Below are 23,375 nucleotides of genomic sequence, written 5' to 3'. Positions count from 1 at the left end.
GCCATTACCATCATGGTTATTACTGTTATTTATATCTGTGAAGAATTTGGCTGCTAGGAACAGAAATGCCAAAAATAGCACAAATTAGAAGTTTTCTTATGGGGAAACAAGAAGTGAGGAGGTCTCAGGTTTAACAGAGTGACTCTTCCTGCTGAAAAGGAAACTATGAAGAGACCTGTCTTGGTTCATTCGGGCTGCTGTAACAACACCATCGACTGGGTGGCTTATAACCACCAGAAATCTATTTCTCGTAGCTCTGGAGACTAGACAGGCCAAGGTCAAGGCACCGGCAGATTTAGTGACAGGCTTTGGTTCAGCAGCTCAAGACTTCAGGCCTGAGATCATTGCAGTAATCTTGGCCCTTCCCTGTGATTGCCTCTTAGGTCCAAGGTGGCTGCTGTGCTCTAGCATCCTGCTTGTTCCAGGCAGAAGGAACTAAAGGGCAAAGGGCAAAAAGACAGTACAGCTGAGTATGCCTGCTTTTAGTGAGCTTCCCAGGAAGCCCTACCCAACAACTTTGCTTACGTGATACTGGTCTAAAATTAGTCACAGGCCTCCCCTCCACCCATGTGTAATGAAGGCTACGCACTTTGCTTCCCCCAATGAAATCAAAATTCTCTTTATGAAGGGGAAAGAAAGACTGAGTATCATTCTCTACCACATTATTTTCAGTGTTGTTGTCATTTCTGTTATTATAGGTATTATCCTGAAACAACGCCATCTTTCTCTCCTGTAAATTTTCCAAAGACAGAATCCATAAGTCTTGAATATGTCTACATGAATCTTTAAAACAGCACCAGAGGGGTATGCCAACAGCTGAGGCACCAGTATTTTAATTGGTTGAGTTCTGCCTTAGCCTTTGGCATCACTGTTCTGTTTTGAGTCGTTTAAGAGAATATGAAACGTGAATTAAATGACCTAGACTTTTGAGGGGGCCACGGCAGAGGTACACCACTCAACAGAAGGCTATCAACGAAAAGCCAAACTATTCTAAATGAAACCTTTAAACTGATAAGGCTTTATTTAGATAACTCATTGTTTTATGTTATTCCAAAAACTCAAAGAACTTTTGTAGTATTTATGGGCCAAAGCTCCTCTTGTTAATAAGTTAAGATTAAGTTTTGATAGGAAAAGCATTTGTCTGAAGCATGTCTCTGTCATACCTGCCTCTTTCTGGAAGCCCTATTCACTTTCCCTTTTTAATAGGAATACAGCCTCTCACTTCTTGCCTCCTTAATTCCTCTCCAGTTCTTTACTGCCCTAAATTGTCCCCTGCAAATCAGCCATGGTCTTGGCTGGCCTAGGAGCAGGGCCCTTTGCATTCTGTTCCTGAATGTCAGCATTTGTTTTGTTATATCAGCATGATTGGCAGAAGGCAATGATGGAGACTACGTGAGAAGCCTCTTTGTAAAGAGTGGGTAAAGAGTAACCAGCTTGGATAGAGTGGGTGAGAAGGGTATGAAAAAGAAGAGAAACAGAAACCGCAGGAGGTCAGCACTTATTCAGCAAGTGTTGATGGCCTGCTGTATGTGAACAACTCGGGAGTGTAGGAAGAAGGAAGAGGGACATCCCTTGCCCTGCAGGAGTTACGGGTGTAAAGGAAAGCCTATTTCAAGTGGTAAAGCCCTTTTTCTGCTTTTGAGTGGTGGAAACAAAGAGTGACTGCAGCCAAAAACTTGCTTTTAGTGGATGTATTGTTGGGCTTTATGAAAGCCAAGCCAACGCTGAGATTGGATGTCATACCATGGGAAATAGAGAGCCCACCAAGGTTTTGACTGGGGAATAATTGGTACTCAGGGAAGCCACGTGACAGTGGTGGTGCTTGGAGCCCAGGATGGGCCGGAGCCTCCCTTTCTTCCTAGAGTTGGCTGGCGACTCATCTCGTCTTCCTTCCGCTCCTGTCTCCCCAGCAGGAGCACTGGCCGCCTACACTCGGCCATTGTCCCAACTCACTTTCCCCGGGGACTGTGCAACAGACTCTTTACGTAATAAGAAGTTTAAAATTTCACTCAAATGTATTTAACCGAGGATACTTTTTTGCTAGTAACAGTCAAGAATGTTTATAGAAAAATATGGCAATTGCCTTTTATAACATTGCTATCAAAGTTTAAGAATATTTCTTCAACCTGTCCTTCAGCTTGTCCTTCAAAGATAATTCTGAACATTTTGAACCTTCAAATCTTTGGATATAAGGAAGTCATTTTTTCCCTTAAATCTTAAATTACCTTAACATTTGCTGTCAATTTCTTTCCAGATTTAAGTGAAAAGGTCCACTCCTACTATTCCCCTCATTATCTAACAAATTCTGATTATACATTCTGTCAGCTTTTATCTGATCTGAGAGCCTTTTTTACTTTTCTTATATGTCTTTATCAAAGCAGTGTCCTATCTTCTAAATAATTTTAGTTGCTAGTTTCTAATTACGTTATTTTCATCTTGGAGCTTTTCTAACGGAAATGTGTATGAAGTATAGCAACAAGAACTTCCCAAGAAACAAATACCCTGTGGTTTTTTTGAAAAGGGTCCCGTAATTCCTTGGGTTTCGTTTCCAGTATCCTTTATGAGGTCAATCAGCAGTGATGGCATCCCAGACAGCAATTGCCCCGTAGGCCCAAGTCCTTAGGGAACCAAGAGAACATACTTGACGATCCCTTTCCTGAGTCACTGTGTATTGTTTATAGAACTCATTCAGTGAGCCTGCTTTGATTTCTTTCTTGTGAGCACCCAAGATGACCCTGTTGAAGTTTACTGCCTCCATTTTGCCCACATTCCTCATTTCGCTGTGTGAGGCCAATTACCCATCGCCGTGGCAGACCTCATGTCGAGGGCCTAAGTGTACTGCAAATACCAGCAAAAGCCAAGGTAACTGGGAGGTTTCATTCTATCCTTCAGATCTCTTCCAACAACATCAGATGGGCATGGTTCCGGCCCTGATTTCTGGGGTACCTACTTTCATTAACTGTGTCTAGGGCAGTAGTTTGCAACCCTAGTAAACATGAGAAGTATCTGCGGAGCCATTTGAAAATGTGAATGTTCAGGATCTTCCAAAGACCAAATGAATCAGACTCTCCTAAGATAGGGTCCAAGCATGTCGTTATTTTTAAAGCTCCAATGGGTGATTCTGATGTACAGGCAGAATGAAAATCACTAATCTCAAGAATGCATCATCATATTTACATTTTCTTTGCTTATTTGAAGGCCTTTTAAAAAAAAAAAATTAAGAATAGGATATGTTCCCTGTCAAAAACCTTTCTTCTGTGGGGAATTGGCAAAAATGAATTTCGAATGTGAAGTGTCAAGTTCATCTGAGTGTTCTCCCCTGCTTGCCTGATATTACGGCTGAGATGACCCACTTCTTAGCTTCACTCTGACTTCCAGCAGAGCCCAGCCTGAGCTGCTTCGTGAAAATTTATGACTTGTACAGTGTGCTGCAACTTTATAAATCCACCCATAAACTTACATATACATTCATCCCAATGAGGTAGGTGTTGTTATCGCCAATTTTTAGATTAAGAAACAGGCTCAGGGAGTTCAACATACTTGCCTAAGCACTATGACATAGTGGCTAGAATCAAACTCCGTTCTTTTCCAAGTCCAGATTCAGCACTCTCACCCTTTACCCACTTTCCCCAAATGTTAGCATTTTCCTATGTCACGATGTACCAATCATCCCCCTCTTCTCTCTCTCACCTTGTGTGCGTGTGGGCCTATTAATATCATGATATATATGTTTGACTGTAAGTGACAGACATAAATCCCTTTTATTTCTCAATACTTCAGTGTCTATCTCCTACAAATCCAGAACAGTGATCCATACTGCATCACCACAGAACAATGATTAGACCCCGGGAAATTAAGACAGTACTACTATCTGTGTACAGACATTACAATCTCACCAGTTTCACCCATCAACGTCTTTTGCAGCAAAAGAAAAAATGTTTCCAGTCTGGATCCAATTAAGGATGGCATGTCGCATTTGGTTCTCATGTGTCTTTACTGTCTTTGTCTGCAAAAGTCTTCTTTGTCATTCATGACCTGATTAATTATGTAGGTTCTCCTCTGGTGGGCAGGAGTGGCCTGAGCAGTTTTGGCTCTCACAGAATGGTGAAGTTGCTCAGAAACCCATGGCTTCATTGACATACAGCAGGATAGGCCACAGCATTGTGAGCATATTGGAGAAACAGTAATAATGATATTTATTATGGAGTATTTACTACATGCTAGCACTGTAAGGCTTTCCTTACTTTAATTTTCAAAACAACCCTATGTAATAAGTACTATTAGATTATAGATAAGGAATCTGAGAAACAGGTGATGTGACTTCTTCAAGGTCATCCAGCCCGGAAGTGGCAAGGCCAGGGGTAAAACTCTAAACAACCAGGCTCTACCCCTTATGGGATCCCTAACCAGCCCAGGCAGAACCCAAGGCACTAGACAGAGTTATGTGCCCTCAGGCAAAAAGTTAGCTCTAAATTCAGACACTCTGGCTCATCGACTGGAAAGGGGGACTAATTTCTACTTTGTAAAGTCAGTTGTAAGTATTACACATGATAATCTGTTAAAACATGTCACAAGGACTCCATTTTTAAAGAAAAAGTGAAATTTACAATGTAAATATTGAACAGCTATCCATAGCTCACACTGACTTATGGTAACTCTCAGAGTGTACTTTTTTTAATCATTGGGAATAGGGAGGAAAAGAGAACAGAAGTGACAAACATCTATTCATATTTTTAGAGTTTTTGAGGGGTTGGGGAGGGACTTGGTACAACCAAAACCACCTTCAAGGCAGAAGAGACCAGATAATGAGTCATGAAGCCCAATTTTAGAATGAACTTCTAGAAAGGACTCTTGCATCTTCAGTTATATTAGAAAAAAAAAAAAAGGTATATATTTCCAGTCAAGAGAAAGGTCAGTGCCACTCTATTCTGGGTTGAGGAAGAGTTACCTTCCAGCTTTAAAAAGAGAGTTGTTCTCATTAGTGGATGGCAGGCAGTAAGAAAATCAAGTGGGCTTTAAAAGAGAACTCTGAGCACACTAGGTTTACAGAATTCCTGAAATATACAGTCATCTTAATGTGAAATTTTCATTTTGTCTTAAAATGTTTCAAGTATGGCCTCTGAACCTATGGAGAAGGTAAAGCTATATGAAGGGGAGACTCTGATGACTAAGTTCTGTGTTATTGCTCGTAGCCTATAAATAGAGTTGAGCATCCGAGCCCGAGGACTTCCTGGAGGCTAGGGTAGGTTGCTCCTGAAGGCTGGATCTTTCCTCTGAGCCCCTCCTTTAGCTACCACCTCTTTCCTCACAATGGCCCACTTCCCAGGGCTCTTTCTGGGGAGTGGGAAATAGGTGGTAACTTGGAGAGAAAGACAGAGAGGGAGGGAGCCCAGCCCCAGTTCAGGAAGGGTTCGGGTCTTGTGTGTGTGGCCTCTGTAGTTTCTGCACCTCTTCACCCCTGCCCTAGGCTTCCCTGCAGTCGTGGCCTCGCTTCCTCTCCAGGCGAGCCTTCCAGCTCCTGCCTCCCCTGCGCCTCCCCTGCGCCTCCCCGACCCACAGGCTCTCACCAGGGATCTGTTGACTGCTTGTTTTAAAAGCAGCCCTTTCTGCCACAGCTTCCACTCAGCCAATAGGAAAACCATGCAGAAGTAGCCCTAGCATAGAGGCCCAGGGCGACGACAGAACTGGTTCAGAATGGAATGTAGGGCCCCTTGTTCAAAAACTATTAAGAGGGGTGCCTGGGTGGCTCAGTCGTTAAGCATCTGCCTTTGGAGTCACGGGATCAAGCCCTTCATCCGGCCCCCTGCTCAGCGGGAGGCTGCTTCTCCCACTGCCCCTCGCCTCACTTGTGCTCTCTCTCTCTCATTCTGTCTCTCTCTCAAATAAATAAATAAAATCTAAAAAAAAATTAAAAATAAAGTTAAAAAAAAAAACTATTAAGCATCTCAAGAGGGAGACAGTGGAAAGAACATGAAACCAGGCATGGCCCTTCCAGCACGTGGCCCTGTGTGATGACCCAGGTCACACGCCTGCAAAACCGTCTCTGGCGAGAAGGGTCCCAAGTGAGTTGAGAGTGGTTTTTCTACCGAATTGGCTGGTGTATTTGAAAATCACTATCGTATTGTTGGAACACTAGCAAACTTGTACCTCAGTCAAATTCAGCTTGACTAGATTTTATCTGAAAACTTGTCTAGTATAAATATCTTTTTTTTTTTTTAAAGATTTATTTATTTGACAGAGAGAGACACAGCGAGAGAGGGAACATAAGCAGGGGGAATGAGAGAGGGAGAAGCAGGCTTCCTGCGGAGCAGGGAGCCCGACGCAGGGCTCGATCCCAGGACCCTGGGATCATGACCTGAGCCGAAGGCAGACGCCTAACGACTGAGCCACCCAGGCGCCCCAAACTTGTCTAGTATAGTGGCCTCGGTGCAAGTATTGATTTGGTGCCCGAACTCCATGACAGTGGGAGAGATGGATTCTATAAATGTTCAAACACATCTGTGCCCTTACTTAAAAGGAAACAAAGTAACTCCACAGGTATTTTTGACGCCCAGCCAGCTTTAAGAACCATTGGAAAATAGGTGGCTGCCCTTACCCCCCAAAGTGCCTGACTCAGTCATCTGTGGAAGAGCCTGGGCATCTGTAGCATGGGCTTCTCTAGAGACTCCAATAGAAAGCCAGGCGTAATAACTGTGCAAAGGGATTTCACGCTGGCTCCATGTTCTAGAAGTTCCTCCACTCCCATGGGGGGAGTGCTGGACAGGACTAGAATCACTAGCCTTGAGACCCGCTTTTGCTATACGCTATACTCAGGGCAAAAATAGTTTCCTGGAAGCTTTTGCTGTCTACACTTGAAGCAATTACAGAAGATTTATATTTATTTGAATTCCATTGTTAGAGAATTTTTGATAATGTAGATATGCAGTCATGGGCAAATGCAGAGTCCACTCCATAGGAGATGAAGAGCCAAGAGGCTTAGAGTTGTAGGTAAAGATTCAGATTCCGGTCCTGCTGACTTAGCAAGGGCTCCAACTCACTGCCTACGGAAGTCGTGGACCCTGGGCCCCAGGATCCTGATCTGTGGAGATGAGGGGAACAACTTCATAGAGCTGTTGCGAGACGTGAGACTTGTGTATGAATTAGACTGTATGCTGTGAAGGAAGAAATAAGTGTGAGCTGTTGTTCTTACTTAACTCTAGCGGTGAGAGAGGAAGAACCAAGCTTCAGGTTAGTAAAGTAGCAGTGACCCATTAGCCCAATAGTCCTATACCAGCTAAACTTCGCCGTTCCCTTCATCTACGTTAAATGAAGCTCATCCTCAACACTCAAGTGGAATGTTAACCCCCATGTGAAATGTTTTGTGTCCTACTGGCAGTTTATTCTCTCCACTTGCACCTTAGCACACGCTAGCGATTTGATCTGAGTGCGTGGGTTTTCCTCTTCCCGGGATTTGAGATTTCTGAGGACCAGGGCTCACGCATCACTGCATTACCCTAGATGGGTGTGCTTGGTGTGTTAGTGACAGGGATGACTGGCAGGAGAAGGAGGGAAAGGAAATTAGGTATGGATAAGAGAATAGGGCAGGCCATTTAAGATATTTGGAGATGTGAAGACCAAAATTACAGAACAGGGACCTTGTCTGTGTGGATGCCCCCTCCCCGAGGTCACGGTCAGCGTCATGGTCAGTGCTGGGCACAGGGGAAAGTGGCCCTGGGGAAATTAATGAAAGAAAAGAAGAGGCCAGCTCTAGGCAAAGGTTTCTGTAGGCACGGGCTTCTCAGGTCACGTTCCCTTTTCTTTGGTAGAACCCCGAAGTGCCTGTTAGCCTTATACCATCCCCTTGTTGCGGGGGCTCCAGTGCAGAATCACCAGAACCTCCCCCAAGGCCCGATCCTCCCCCACTGGTCATTTTAGAACCCTTGTTCCTTATCAAAGGAACGGTTCCTCTTCCCATTCCTGCAGGCCTGCCCCACGCGTCTCCATTACTTCCTAATTTAATAACCGCAAATCCCTATGAGAAGTTATGGGTACTGAGGGGCCACCTTTCATGGGAGTAAAGTATTTGATCCCGAAACACTTAAACGGAAGGACCTACCCAGCGACTCTGTCAGGTCCTGTGGGCGGCTGAGTAGATGGGTTTGCAGTCATGCTGTGCCGGCCCCTTCCCGGTCTGTGAAAGGCTGGTACTAGAGGGAGGTGTGCATTTCCTTGGAAAAGGCGGCCCTTGACAGACTGGCTGGGGGAGTCCTGATGTTATGAAAGCCCAGTCTCTTAAAGGCTCTGTGGACAAGTCAGCTGGAGATGCGGTGTCGCGGTTTTATTACAATACGGACCCCTTCTTGGGGTGTGGAATTCATTTGTGCCTCAATCAAATAGCAGGATTCTGTAGTCAAGTAAGAGTCAGCACCTCTTCATGAGATACTTAATTTCTCAGAACAGACCGATGCTGACAATCTCTGAGAGAAAAATACAAAATTCAGACGCGAGCCAAGATACCTGCCTTGGTCTAACCCCCTTTGTCTTACACTGGGTGGGATGGGAGTGCTGACTGCGGCCGGGCATCGGGGAGACTGACAGACTCTTTCCTAGTCGGCTTTCCCGGGGCAGAGCCTAGGGGATGGGAGGTAACATGCCACTTAGTGCGCTGGCTCCCTCGTAAAGGAGCTACGGGAGAGGCACATTTCCCGTTGCATTTGAAACCCAGATCACTATACTCACTCGATTAAAACTGCTCTTGAATGTTCCTTGGATAATTTCCCTCTGTATTCATAAGGTCCTCAGCCCTGAAGTTTCAAAGGAAGCTCACTTGGTTCTCCTCCATGGGCCAGACAGACACTGATCTCTAGAGAAGTGGCATGAATCCTTTAAGAAGCCAGGAGTTGGAGCGATCATTGGCCTTTCAGAGTCTGATAACTGGATTTTCATCTCTGATTACTGATAATGTTTTTAATTTGGAGCCGGAGCTGTTCCCTCTGGTAATAAGTGAAGTTTGAGCAAGCAGGGCATGCTGTTATTCTAAAATGGAGTTCAAATTAGATTTTGCCCAAACAGGTAGAGAACCAGGAAAACTTGGCTTCTGTTAATGCTATACTTTTGGCCAAATATTCCTAAATTCTTGTGGGCTTTCACTTTCATGAGTTTTACCATATGTGAGTACCACCTGAAGGTTTATTTACTATTTTGCTTGAAATCCATTCACTGTTACACTTGAATAAATTTTACTGCCATAAATGTAAGCGCACTAACCGGCACTAGTACCACTAGTAATACTAGTACTTGTTAGTAGTATTACTTGTCCTTAATTGAAGGTAATAAAATAAATACAATAAAGACAAAAGTTATTAAATTCTAGCTAGATAATATAGCTTACCACAGGTTCTGAGCCCAAGGCCTGTATCCCTTTAATTGAAAGGCAGATTAACCTGGGCTGAAGACGTGCTAGCAACGCACCAAAACTCGCCTTCTGGAAATGTGATGAATTGGGGGGAAAAAAAAAAAACAAAAAACAGAGACTCCTTTTTCCTCGGCTCAGTGATTGTTTCAATGCTTTTGATTCCAACTCGGCCTACCTTTGAAAAACACTGCCTTTAAAAAAACTCATTTCTTTATATTCAGTGTGAGGAATTAAGTATTCGGACTTGTGTGAAAACCTCTCTGTAGGATGTGATCAGAACACCACAGAGGAAGTAGATGGCACCGTCCCTACACCCAAAAAAATGGGTCATCTAATAAGGGATGGAATAAACTGATGAGAAGATAAATGTATAGAAGCACGAGTTCCAAAAACATGCAGTAGTTCATACTAGAATGCGAGCTGCGAGGAAAGAAAACAGGTCTGTGTGTTTTGTTCCCTCGTGGATCTATCCCCCAGCTGTTAGAAGAGTGCTTGGCACCCAGTAGACAGTCAACAAATACCTACTGAGTCGAAGAATACAACCCCCATTCCAGTCTCCCAGTGGTGATGTAACCCTACAGTTCACGGGTGGGGACTGGGTTGGTGCAGTGTGGACAGGATATGGGGAGGCAAGATTTGGACGGAATCTTGAGGTGATAGAGAGCACGCACACACAGGTACTCACACACACTATACCACACACAGTGGCTCGGATCGTACATATGAAAGCCGTGGCTTGTTTGACTAAGGTTGTGACCTTAGAACAGCCTCAAAAAGGCAAACTACCTCCCATCCCCCAATCTGTGTACTCCTTTCCCCAGACCTAAAGCCATCCCCCTTCTTGTTTTATAAACCTCACATTTCAGACTGATCTACACGGTGGAAAATGAGTTGTTTCAGCAAGATAAACCATCTTCTGTTATAGGAACGACACATTCTATTTCTAGAAGTGTGGGTGTGACATTCAGAGAAACCCAGCTTTGTTTAGGTAGGTTGTTAGTTTACAAGTGCTGCAGTATTTCCTCACTTGTTAAGGAGGGCTCCTTAAACCTTTGCAGCTAAGCTGTGGTGCCGTTTTCCACAGTTCCCTTTGCTGGGTTTGTTGTTGTTGTCAAATGGAATCATTGCTCCTCTGGTATTAATCTGCCATCACACAATTTGCTGGTCCAGAAATAGCAAAGTCTCCGGTAGTATTTTTCAAGAATAAACAAGACAAGCAGATCAGCAGGATTATAAACGTGAGGCAGTAAGGTGGGAGGAGGAAGTGCTCCTGCCGTCGCACACGTGGCCGCAGGCCTCTGCATCGGTCTCTCCGGGAGCGGGGACGCATCTCGGCTTCACACCGAAGGGATCTCTGGGGGCCGGCCTGAAGGCAGGAAGGCTCTGCTCGAGCTCCAGCTGCACAGGCTTCGTGACAGGCTTCCATTTCCAGAAACATGATGCCAGCATTTTGGTTTGGGTATTTCCCACGTTGGTTATGTGATACTAAACCTTCAGCTCCGTTATACCCGGAGAATGTTTCTCAGAAAGCTCATTTTTTGTCTTCTTTCACACGAAGGCTGATTTTTAAATATGGCTAAACACGAACGTAGGCCGAACCACGAACCAAAAAGCAAGGTATGAACCTTAATGTACTGAACCTCAAACCTAACCTCATTTTTTAACTACAGCCCCTTTTTTTTTTTTTAAACAACCTAGTAAAGCACTAGCAGGAACCAAAAATTCACATTTTCTAAACTAAGCAAAGTCGATACCACAAAATACTTTTAAACTTCAGCTTTGAACTAAAACCTCATTGAGTCTCTACCTCCGATGAACCTAGTTGTTGTCTCTTTTGGGAAGGGGTGTGCTCTGGGGCTCAGCTCCTGCCTCTGTTCAGTGGAAAAGGCTGCATTTCCATGTAAACTAATGAACTCATTCATGTGTTTGTCTTTCAGGTTCAGTATTTCTTCAAGATCTTGGATAACTAGCAGCAGAGAAAGCAAAGAAGTCACAGGCTGGAGCATTTAAACAAGAGTGAATCACGCACATGAGGAATGTGTTCATTCTTTTATTGTCCATTGTTTTAACCTGACTGAATACAAGATCAACAAGAGCACTGTACTCCTGGCAATTATTATACATGTTAGAACATGGATTTTGCACTGTAGACAACATTTAACACCAGTCTATGGGGTACTGCATTGCTTTTTATAAAGTCCAAAATAAAGATTTATTTTCAAACAAGTGACTTTGGTTTATTTCATACATTACACTTTTTCTTGCAGAAAAAAATAAAATTGTACAACTGCATAAATATAAAATTCTTCCACCATGAAAATGGTTAAAACATTCATAAAGACACAGCACCAGCATGTGATGCCTCCAGAGAAAGGAAAAAAGGAAAAGTAAAGGAAAATGTACAAAGCAAATGAATTAGGCCTGTCACCAGCCCAAGTGACAGGCGATCCAGATCTCATACACAGCTTCAGAACGTACTGGAGGACAAGGGAAGAGATGTCGAGACGGCATTCAATACAAAGCACAACACAACCCCTCACCTTTTTGTATTTTTCTGTAGTGTCACTTAAAATTTAAAGGGCAGTTCCCCCATGACAGCCCACCCCCACCCCCAGCCCCAGGAAAAACAAAAACAAAAAACAAAAAGTAAAGACCTAACACCACAGGAAAAGACTATGGAGTGTGTTAAAAATGCTCATTGATGGGCCATTATTTTTGAAAGAGCCAAACCAAAAAAAAAATAAAAAATAAAAAGTACCATGCCAGTTTTATTCCCATTGACTATTTACATCTTGGACAGCAAACCTTGCTCACATAAAGTAGAAAACAGATACGATAAAACATGGCTTGAGAAACGACCAGAGTGTGCACCTACAGTACTGTACACTAAACCGAATACACAAGGCAGCGGTACTCAGGGGCCAGAAACACTGCTTACTACGAGTCAGTTATGGAATCATAATTTACAGTAAAAATGGGCACGTCCCAAGGCTCAATTTTTATTTTCTGTTTTGTCATTTACAGTAGAATAAATATTTTGTTGCTATTGCTACACTTTAAATTTACATTCTAACCTATTAAATGCAGAAAGCTAGTGTAAAGCATATAGATTAAGTGTAGGTCCCATACGTATGACAGTTTATTCAAGACTAGTAGGTTTTTGTTTTTGTATCTTTTTTAACTTTTTAAATGGCTAGTGGGAAAGATTTGTGCTTGTGATCAGCTCTTAACTTCAATTTTTACATCGAAGCGTCCCTGAAAACGGTCCTTCTCACTGTACCCAATGTTCTCACCGTACGCCTTACACTCGATGCGGATCTCAGTGTCCACGGTGAGGTTGGTGAACTGCACGGCCAGCAGCGGCTGCAGGTACTTGGGCTGCAGGAGCCTGCCATAGTAGGGGTAATACTGCAGAGGGAAACCGGGGTAGCCGCCCAGTCCAAAGTACTCCACGTTTCCAACTCTATCCTTATCTTCGTCTCGCTGAAAACCAGAGGGAAATGAGATGTTAACGGCTTGCAGCCTGGATCACTACTTGCCGTGACAAACGACACTCTCGGTCCCACAGAGCAGCTTGCAAACCGCTGCTGCTGGGAGACCAGTGAGCCCCTGACGCGCCCGCTCAAAGCCCCCCCAGGAGCAGCTGAACGCTAACCACGGGAGGGTCCCCCTATGGTTCCTCACACGAGAGCAACCGGCACACACTCAGTCTAACCCCTGGCAGCCGTGGCAAGTGCACATAAACGCAAACTGTTCTCTTTGTACAAAGTGAAGGCAAAGGCCAACCAAACACTTCTCCAAAGCCAACACACCTAGAAAGGCACCTGCCACTGAAAGTCAGAAATCCACTGGTGGTGGTCCAGTGGAACCAAGCATTTCTCCAAAGCCAACACACCTAGAAAGGCACCTGCAAATCCACTGGTGGTGGCCCAGTGGATGGTACTTCAGCATATTCCCTCCAAAAGTCTAATTGCCTTTCACTTTCTTGCATCCATTTCATTTCTTGGTGCCCACATAAAACAGCACTGAGTAGAGATTCCCTTTCTTTATTCTGCCCTCTCTGTGAACAGTCCACTAGGAACCTATTTTTAGATCTAAAGGGAACACATACTATTACCTTATCTTTCATTATTTTTTATTTTTATTTTTTCATTATTTTTTAAAGAAAAGCCAAAACCACATTTTTGTCAAAAAAAAAAAAAAAAAAAAACCACACACACACAAAAAAAAAACAAAAAAGTTGGCCTTCAATTTTGAACACACCATGTGGGCCAGAGAAGCACTGTGTGGGCTAGATAGAGTTCACCTCTCAGTTCTATAAACCAATATTCCCGCTAATTAAATTCAGATAACTCAGTTTCTTGTTCTGGTAGAGAAACTGACATGTGGTTTGAGCCTTGTTACATCTTTCTCTTAAGACGTTCTAACCCCACACAGCTACAGCTCAACTGCGACTAATGCCCGGAAGCCACGTTTCTACCATAGTCAAGTTTTACCTCGAACTGAAAACAGTCTCGCCCGTACCCCCCCTCCCTCCCCACCACCCTCAGTAAGAAGCTTCTCCTTACCTTGCCAGTGCACTGGACCGGCAGGACGTAGGGACTATACTTCATCACAGGGTAAGCCTCCAAGGACTCATTCTTGGGAGGCTAAAAATAAGAGCCCACACTGGTCAATAAATGTGCAAGTAATTTTCTATATTCCTGAAAAATGAAGCTAGTTTGTAACATAAACAAGTACACGCTGGTCACGAAAAGTCAACTGAAATAACAGAACAGGGTAACAGAACGAATGACTCCCCTAACCAATCCATGCTGGGACTTTGGTTGAAATAAAAATAAGTGCCCAAGTTCTGTGAGGCCGCAAGTAAGCTGTGAAGCAGCCCAGCACTACAGGGCACTTCTAACGAGCTCTCCTCCAGGACACTGAAAAATACTCCACGTTTCCAGCAGAAAGCCAACCCAGCACAACATTCCTCGTTTGCTATGATTGTAACAATTAGATGGAAAAGTTGGTTGACATTTCTATTTTTATAAAACCTGGGCTTTCCTCCATGAAAAAATAATGCCATCCTTTTCCCTCCAGCAGGCCTTCTTCAAGTAGGCTTTTTTTTTTTTCTTCTTTGAATCTCTGAATTTCCAGCAGAGGCTCTACCATTTAAGGAGCATCTCCAATTCAGTTAAGGAAGTCTAATACGTAAAATGGCTCAAGACAGCAAGTGCCCTCAAGGCAGCAGCCCCCTTCCACGGAAGGGACCCGAGTACACTCTCAAAGTTATCGTTGTGGTGAAACATCTAGAGGGTTCCCTTCTGCAGCGCTGGCTCAAATCCATCCCACAAGAGGTGTGATGAACACCTTTCCCTGGAAAGACAGCCACTTGCTTGCTTACTCAGATCAGCGTAGCATGTGGGTCTTGACATGAGACCATCTAACCAAAGTCAGAGAAAAAGGGCAATTCTCTGTATCAGTAAGGAGCTAGTATGTTTGACCCTCTTAAAATACAAGAAAATGATCAAGATCTGACTCTCTTAGAATGTTCTACCAGCAACAGATTTATCTTTAAAGATATGGCGAGAAAATGCCAGAATCTATCCTCAGAGGGTGAGGAGGAAACAGGCATATCAAGATGCTGGAGTACCACAACCTCAGACAGAAAGAATTCTCACAACAAAACGGGGGGCGGGGGAGCGTGGTTTGGGGTGAGCTGGATTAGACTGTGGTGATGGATAACCAAGTGGAGACCAAAGACAAAAGGAAAAAAGGACGGAAAAGAAAGAGTAGCTGAAGTCATCACTCGGCAGGCACCTCTACAGATGTGGGTAGAGATGAGAATCACAACAGGACCACCTCTTGGCGGGGGGTGACGGACAAATATCACTCAGTCCCTATGAAGAGCTATCACCACAAGTGAGGGCCTCAGAGAGCAGAGACCAGGCCTCGTCTTCCTTCTGACCACCACACCGATCCCTTCCACGGCCAAACAGCTGCTTTTGTCTGGGTGAAGAGCTCCCAGGCAATCCGAGTTATCAACTCTTAAGTGTGACATAATGGTTCTCACCATCTCTCTTCCATTCTATCCTAACTTCCGTGGAAAGAAGATTACAGTTCCGTGGAGAGAGGGGTACGTTCATTTCTGCAGGAGGGCCATCCACGTCTGCCGGCCAGGCCTCCATCCATCCTGCACACCCACCCAGTTTCACCTCGGGTGGCCGGAAGGGAGTTCTGAGGCCTCCTCCAGTTAAGTTAAAACTTTTCGTCGCTACATCAATTACCTGTTTTAAAGAGACTCCTGGGTAACAAGCATTGTGGAAACAAGTCAAGAGCACACGGCAGAAAAATAATGAACAAAAGAGCCAGATTCCAGAAAGGAGGTTAAGTTTGTTCCTGTAACTCAAGAGACTGTGTGGTCAATCCCTGTCAGAATGGAAAACCCGACTCGGAAGCGCTGTGTCCGAGGGCGACCGGGGGCCCTGCGGCAGCAGCAGCCTCGCTTCAGGGAAAAGGACGGCTCTCTTTCCCACGACCTGAGGGAGAACACGGAATAGCCGGTTTTATGAAAGCAGAGGTAACACCAATACGCGTTTCCTTCTCTTAAACGATTACTCTCGTCTCACCCGACGGCCAAGGACGGCAAGCTGCCACCGCTCGGTGATCGCAAGGAACGTTCATCCACTCGGCTGCGAGAATGCCCAGAGCCAACACCGCGGTTATCAAAGCTCAACCTGAATGGCGTTCAGCTTCTACTTTTGCAATGAAATCGTCATCCGGTAAAAACAAACAAACAAAACAAAAACCTGTGTTTTCAGATTACTGGACAATTTTTTAAAAGTACTCTTGGGCTCCAAGAGTACCAAAACCTGAGTGAGACTGTACATGCAGATAGTTTTAAATTTGAAAATACCTTCTTCTATTTTTATTTTCGAAGACTTCACGTTGTAGAAGGACATCACAGAAGTATTAAGAACAGAGCCGCCATGGCTCTGCCCCTCAGAATTTCTCTCACTCTAGGAAATGAGATAAACGACCTAGCTTTCAAGGATCTCAAGGCGGATACAGAAGTTTTTGAACTTTTCGACTTTCGACCGGGTTCGAAGTCGCCACTGAGTATACTTTAAATCTTCTTTACAGACAGACTCTCCTCACACCAATTAGCCGTTTCATCCAAATGAGAAAAGCTCTTCTACATTCTAGGGTTTAAAACAGGACTTGCCTTAGGTTTGAAGCCCAGAACTCGGTTGAGCTTTATTATGATACATGGTTTGCCCTCTTTGTAGCCATAAGATTCATCGTTCATTCCGGAGCAATTTCCCAACCACTCAAGCTTGAACCTGCAGACTTTTCGCTCTCCTCGCTCGTTGTTAAATTCTCCTCGTTCTTTGATTTCGCTGGGCACATCTGAAAACAGAAAACACCGTTTTCACTTTGTACCCACGATTCCCTGAGCGCCCCTCAGAGAGGAAAGGGAGCGTTCTTCCTTCTCACAGTGACCCATTCTAAGCCTGCGCTGTTCTGCATTTAGTGCTCGGTCTGAATTAAGCAAGGATTTCCAGCAAACCATCTCTGGTCCCCTCACGGACATTAAAAAGGTATTTTACCGCCAGCAATTGCTATTTATGATCCCACACCACGGCTTCCTAGTACTTGATGATCCACACGTGATGTTTGGTCTGTGGCAATATTTCTCTTCCCTTAAATAATGGATGACTCAGCTATTTAGGAGACTGAGCGGAAACCCGATCGCCTGTCACGAGCAGCTTCATTGACACAGGTCATCACCAGCTGAGCTCATTAACAGGGACACTGTGATTAGAAGGCAAATTAAAAGGACTGCCAATAGTTTTCAGAACTGGAAGGTTTTTGGTCAGAATTGCTTGGCCACTGCTAGGCCACTGTCTTTGCCACTAATTAGCATGTTAAAGAGTAAAGAAAGAATTATTTTCTTCCTTTTCAGCCACCGTTCAAGGTTTTAAAAAAATTTTTTTTGAATTTTTGCCTTTGCAAGCTATGACTTCTTATAAGCATTTGTTCAACTGAAAAAATTGTATTGCAGTATTCTTGATTCATACCTCGTAACAAAGCCAGAGAAAGAATACAAGAAATAGAAAATTCAAAGTTAATTCAAAGCATCCTGCAGGAAACTGAAGCAAATACCATAATTTACATATATTTCTAAGGTCACAAAATAACTATTTTCCCTTTAAATGGTAAAGGGCCTCCATTCAGTCCCTCTCCAGGGAAGTGATTCACCCTAATGACCTTTCATACAGGCCTTTTAATTACCGCAAAGATGAAAACCTATTGAAATCCTAATGAGAGAAATCTAGTGAAAATGTTTCTTCTAAATTACTCCTTTCAGAATGACTTAAAATGGCCATTCATCCCATATTATGATCAAGCAAACAGGGCCACATGAAGAGCTGGTGTTGGTAAATGCTTGAACTGAGTCAGAAGGACTGATGTCACCTGGTAACTCAGATAGAGATCTTGTCTAAGGAGGTCTGAAAACATGGCTGGATAATGCATACTCCAGGAAGCAAGGAGGAGGATGTGTGTTCCTGTCAGCGGTCAATAAATCCAAGAGCCGCCCTTCCTTTACCATTCCTTATTGACATGCTGAGCTGCCTGAGAAATTTCACTATCCATCCCAACCAGGGGCTAGGAAGGTCTCTACCCAACCAGAAATCATCTTTTATCCGTATCAGTGTAGCTAATTATGCCAAGGAGCCATTCTAATGAGAGAAAAGTCCTGTACGCTCTTCCGAAGGGGGTGGGGGGGGGCACAGAAATCTGGAAATATAAACAGTTGTGTTTCTCAAAATCAATGGATGTAAGAGAACCATAACTGTAACTGTGGTCTTCGAGTGTGAGCGGTAAAAAGCAAACGTGTCCAGGAGTGTTTTAAATTAAGCAAGTCGGGGCGCCTGGGTGGCTCAGTTGTTAAGCGTCTGCCTTCGGCTCAGGTCATGATCTCAGGGTCCTGGGATCGAGCCCCGCATCAGGCTCCCTGCTCTGCGGGAAGCCTGCTTCTCCCTCTCCCTCTCCCACTCCCCTTGCTTGTGTTCCCTCTCTGTCAAATGAGTAAATGAAATCTTTAAAAAAATAAAAATAAAATAAATAAATTAAGCAAGACACTTTCCAAATGCAGATAATCATAATACTTGAGGCTACTTTGTTTCTTCCATCACATTTCCAAGCCTAAACCATAAAGTCTCCTTGCTTTAAAAAAACAAAGACAAAAAAAACCTGTCCTCTCAATATGGCCAGACTTCAGTTATTTAATTATTTGAAGAGTATCTTTCAATCATTAAATAACAGATAGAAATGGGAAATAAGAATTAACCAACCACAAACATCCAAAATGAGTCTACTTACTGCCACAATCTTCAAAAATCATTTCATCCTTCTGGGCGGAATCTTTGTACTTTTCCAGGAATCTAACTATGTTGAGCACATAGGCCTCATAGCTCTTGGGATCATTAGGGCGAAAGGAAATTTCGGTCTTTTGGATCTGAGGAATCTGTGTTAATCCTAGACAGGAAGAACAACATGGCCAATCGTTAGCAGGAAGGTAGTCAAGCAAGATCATTCAAAGCAGGTTCTCCACGTGCAAACATGCTTCGCCAATCCCACCTACTAAAAAGAATGGGTTAAATTCTTGCTCTCTCGTGAAATCACTTCTCTGGCATTTAGTAAGTACCAATGATGGTGTCTTACTATCATATATCATTTCATTTACCCAGCACCACTTCACGATAGGCATCATCTCCATTTTATGAATGAAACTTCTTGCACAGAAAGGTTAAGTGCTTGGCCCAAGGTCACAGAGGAAGTGGTAGAACCAGAATTTCAACCCATGTCCGCTGTACTCCAAAGCCGGTTATCTTTCCAGTACTTCCATATGCTCATATTAAAAACAAACCGCATAGTTAGCTAGCATTTTTTGCAGGTGGCTTTCCTTTCCCTAACTGCATGTAAGCCTTGGAGCACAGAGGGCTTTTATACTTTTTGTAATGAGGTGATGACCATTCCAAACTCTACAAGACTCAAGGCTACTCGACAGGTATTTCTTTGGGTCTTTAACCCAAACTGGATGAACTGGGATTTATGTACAGTTACCATTCCTGCTTTCCATTCCAAAAGCAAGTCAAGTGCCTGCCAGTATAAAATTCCAAGTAGGACTACCTCGAATTTTCATTCTTTAACCAACGTTTTAGATTCTTTAATTTTCCAAAGCCTCTGCCATCGCAAGGTTTCCTAGATAGATATTTGACCACCACCACACAGCCCTATACACAGAGGCGATGGGTGGAGACTTGATCAACTGCCTTCTAGTCTTAGATGGCCACGTAAGACCCAAGTTGCCTGGTTAAATTTAAATTGCAGATAAACCATGAATCAATTTTTATAGAAGTATGTCTCGTGTAGTATTAGGACATACTTCTATAAAAATCAATCCAAGGTTTATCTGATGGTCAAATTTAATTAGGCGTCCTGTATTTTATTTGCTAAATCTCACAACCCTATTCTAATCCCCACTCCAGACTTCGTGTTGGGCACAGAAGGCGATTCATCACCGCGGCCCCTCAGAGCACCACCTTCACCGAGGGGCGCGTTAAACCTGCCGCCGCACGGGCTCCACCCCAGAGCTGCCAAGCCAGAACTGCTACTGATGGGACTCGAGAATCTCTACCGAGCCTGAAGGGTTCCCTAAGCACTCTTGGGTTAAGAACCACTGCTCTGGGGAGTCAGAAGCCGAGAGTGGCGATGCAGTGATGCAGATATGATGAAGACGAGGACATAATTAAAGTGATGACAAGAGAACGGTGACTATCTAGCAGTACCCTCTGTGAGGCTGGAGGACAGGCTTCGGTAGGGGCTGGGCTCAATGGCTGCTCTTTTTCCTAGTGATTAAGGATGGCTTTGAGCTTCAAAAGTGGTTAAATAATGAGGGAGGCCCAGCTTAGGGGGCTTGACGAGCAAGTTCTTCCATGCTTGCAGTTCTCTAGAAGAATGGAAAAAACAGGGATGAAGACAGACTGTGAGGGTCTGGAACCAGGCAGAGGGGCTGCCCTAGACAAGTGACTTTACAAATGACATGAAGAATCATCTCAGAAAGGGTCATGTAGGACCTGAGGAATCCAAGAGAAAAAAGCTGTCAACAATGATGGAGAGAAGTCAAATGGGAAGTAGTGGGATTTGCTCTTACGAAAATCATCACTGTTAAAAATAAACAAGGGTTACTACAATTAAAAATATTTTTTAGATGCTCACAAACCCTAGAAAATTGTTTGTAGGACTTACGCAATTTAAGTATACCTTGAACAATCTTTCTAAACATTAAGTTAGAAAATTGGCATTGTGACCATTTATAGCACAAGGAGACAATAAAATAAAAATGACAGATACCTGCAAAAATAAAATAAAAGTGAGTAGAACTTTCCATTGGGATTTCATGCTTGAGAAAGTATGGAAAACAGGACTTCCCATTGAAATGGGGAAGGCCGGGGGGGGGGGGGGCCGCATTCCTGGTTTGACTTATAAACTAGACATTTAAGTCAAGGTGACATGCCTGGACCTGCGCAAGGGCAGAGGCAGGCACAAGGCCAGAGGGTTACAGAACTTAGGAGGATGGGGTGTTTTCCTAGAATAATCCTGGAGTCAGCAGAGAATGGAGCCTGATGGGCATTCACACCAGAGGCCCACCGGGGAGCCCGTGCAGGGCAGAGAGAAATGTCAGAGGCAAATGCCTTCAAAATCGGTTATGCAGGTTTGCTGAAATCTATCTCAGGTACTTTGTGTGACCGGGGTGGGAGTGGGAGCAGAAATGGACTAATAACATCTATCATGTTAGAATATGGTAGGACCTCAACCACAAGGTGAGTGTCCGGCTTCAGCTGTCCGGGCAGCCCCTTCCGATCCAGCCCCTTCTGAATTCTCTCTTCCAGGGGCCAGTCGAAGACCAAGCTTCCATCTCCCGGACTGGGTGATGTACTTCTCAGACTCTCCCAGAGCAAAAAGGACAGCAGGGAGAGGAGGTGGCATATGCAGAGTGCTTTTCACTCCCTTGAGCTACCAAGTCCAAGTTCTCCACTATTAAAAGTGACCAGGTGACACGTGTGGGACCCCCAAGCATCAGCACCCTGAGTCAGGGCTCTGGGCTCTCACTAGCAGAAGGGCACTGCTAGTGAGTGCATCTTTCAAGAGCCTGAGAACTGTGGCCAAAACTAAGTTCACGCCCACCCAGAGACAAACACATGATTCCCATTAGCAAGCGCCTCTATGGTTAAGAATCTAATCTATGGAAATAGTAGGCATTATTACTGCACTCACAATGGTTACCACTGGCCCAGGAAAGCTCTATAGAGTTGGCCTCGCTTCTCTCTAGATCGGGCGAAGAAGAAATAATGAAAACCAAGTAACTGAATCAATTTTCGCCAATTTCCATCCAGGAGCCCAAATCCTTCAGTAAGTATGGCTCACAATCTAAGCGCCACGGAGCCTGTATGGTTCCATGTGAGAGAAATGCAGTTTGAAGATGCTTGAAGAATTGTGACTGTGTTCAACACAGAGAAGCATCAGAAACTGTGGGACTGAGAAACCAAGAGTAAAAGAGACAGTTAAGCACAGGGTCTTAGAATCCTATGACTTGCTGAGGTGGATTAGACCTTGAGCCAAAGCCACTGCCCTGTCCTTTCCATTTGAAGTGACACAGAACCTCGGGAGAGGGAGCCCAGGAATGGCAGACCAACCCCAGGAAAGTCAGCCATGCTTTCCTGCCTGCTGAAGTTTACCTCTGGGGTCTCTGAAGGATCCTGAAGGTGTAACTACCATAAGCCTTAGTGACCATCCTTTTAAGATACCCAACTTATGATCTAAAGATTGCTTCCAGAAAAAGAAGCATCCATGGTTTGGGTTCTGGTCATGCTGTCAGTTCCTCTCTCTAAACCCTCAGCTACTGGAGCATGTACATACATACATAAATACCCAGGAGCCACCCTGTAGTCAAGTCTGGACACAGCCTCCTTGGTGAGCATGTCTTCTCTCCTTCCCCCATGTCTGGGCAAGCTCTCACTCCATCCCCCAGCAGCTCTGCCTCCCCTTTTCTTCATCCAGAGCCTTCTGGCCTGAGAAGTTCTCTTCCTGGAAACTCTCAGAGATCAATCCCCTCGCCTATTCTGCTCTGGATCATCTTAATTAGGAGAGTTCTCTGATGAGATCTTTTCCAAACCATTAGGAAAATTCCTCTCTTCAAAAGTAATTTCCCTTAAGCAATTATATACACACAAGAGGCTGATGGAGGACCCTTGACCGGATATCTAAATCATTTACTTTACATTTTCAGACTAACGGGAAGAGACAGAAAGGAACGGGATCAGACTTGGCAATTTATTATTTTGAGTCCACACAGATTTCTGCAACTGTGACACTCTCCCCGGGCTACACAAATCCCATCTTGCTGGCCGGCATCCTCATTAGTCGTGTTCACATGAGACTGGATACTTTCAGCTAGTCCCTCTCTACATTGCCCACTCCTTAAAGTTGTTAGTCGTAACTTTAGACAAGGATGAGCTTTGTTTCCAGTGGTAACTCCCAGAGGCCAAAGATAACAGAACACCCAATCACTGGCTTGTGGTCTCAAATCATATTCCAGGAAACAGATACAACCTTTTGCCTCGCCAGTGTTCTGAACTTGAATTGACATTCACCATGCTGAGTTCTATACAGCTTTGCCCTGGTAGAGCCATTTCCCTTAAATTACATTTCGCTTATTATTTAATAAAGCCACCTAAGTGGGGCGCCTGGGTGGCTCAGTTGGTTAAGCGACTGCCTTCGGCTCAGGTCATGATCCTGGAGTCCCTGGATCGAGTCCCGCATCGGGCTCCCTGCTCGGCGGGGAGTCTGCTTCTCCCTCTGACCCTCCCCCTTCTCATGTGCTCTCTCTCTCATTCTCTCTGTCTCAAATAAATAAATAAAATCTAAA

The 23,375-nt window shown here is 44.3% G+C and overlaps 2 protein-coding genes across 3 annotated transcripts in view; one reads left to right on the top strand and one right to left on the bottom strand.

The window, feature by feature from the left end:
* Nucleotides 1-12,304, top strand: part of NME7 (NME/NM23 family member 7) — a 270,694-nt gene extending 258,390 nt beyond the window's left edge. For both annotated transcript variants that reach the window (XM_032389414.1, XM_032389418.1), the window contains one exon: nt 11,332-12,304. In XM_032389414.1, coding sequence (XP_032245305.1) covers nt 11,332-11,364 — 33 coding nt within the window. In that variant the 3' untranslated portion in view covers nt 11,365-12,304. The remainder of the gene's footprint in view (nt 1-11,331) is intronic.
* The window catches only part of ATP1B1 (ATPase Na+/K+ transporting subunit beta 1), a 23,002-nt gene continuing 11,053 nt past the window's right edge, over nt 11,427-23,375 (bottom strand). Inside the window, exons 3-6 of the mRNA XM_032389421.1 lie at nt 18,767-18,922; nt 16,605-16,789; nt 13,963-14,043; nt 11,427-12,877 (exon numbers count right to left, since the gene is read on the bottom strand). Coding sequence (XP_032245312.1) covers nt 12,614-12,877; nt 13,963-14,043; nt 16,605-16,789; nt 18,767-18,922 — 686 coding nt within the window. The 3' untranslated portion in view covers nt 11,427-12,613. The remainder of the gene's footprint in view (nt 12,878-13,962; nt 14,044-16,604; nt 16,790-18,766; nt 18,923-23,375) is intronic.

This window comes from Phoca vitulina, unplaced genomic scaffold (assembly GCF_004348235.1).
Source record: "Phoca vitulina isolate PV1807 unplaced genomic scaffold, GSC_HSeal_1.0 scaffold54, whole genome shotgun sequence".
Classification (NCBI taxonomy): domain Eukaryota; kingdom Metazoa; phylum Chordata; class Mammalia; order Carnivora; family Phocidae; genus Phoca; species Phoca vitulina.
The sequence above is the reverse complement of the archived record's forward strand: the minus strand, read 5'-3'. Positions and strand labels throughout refer to the sequence as shown.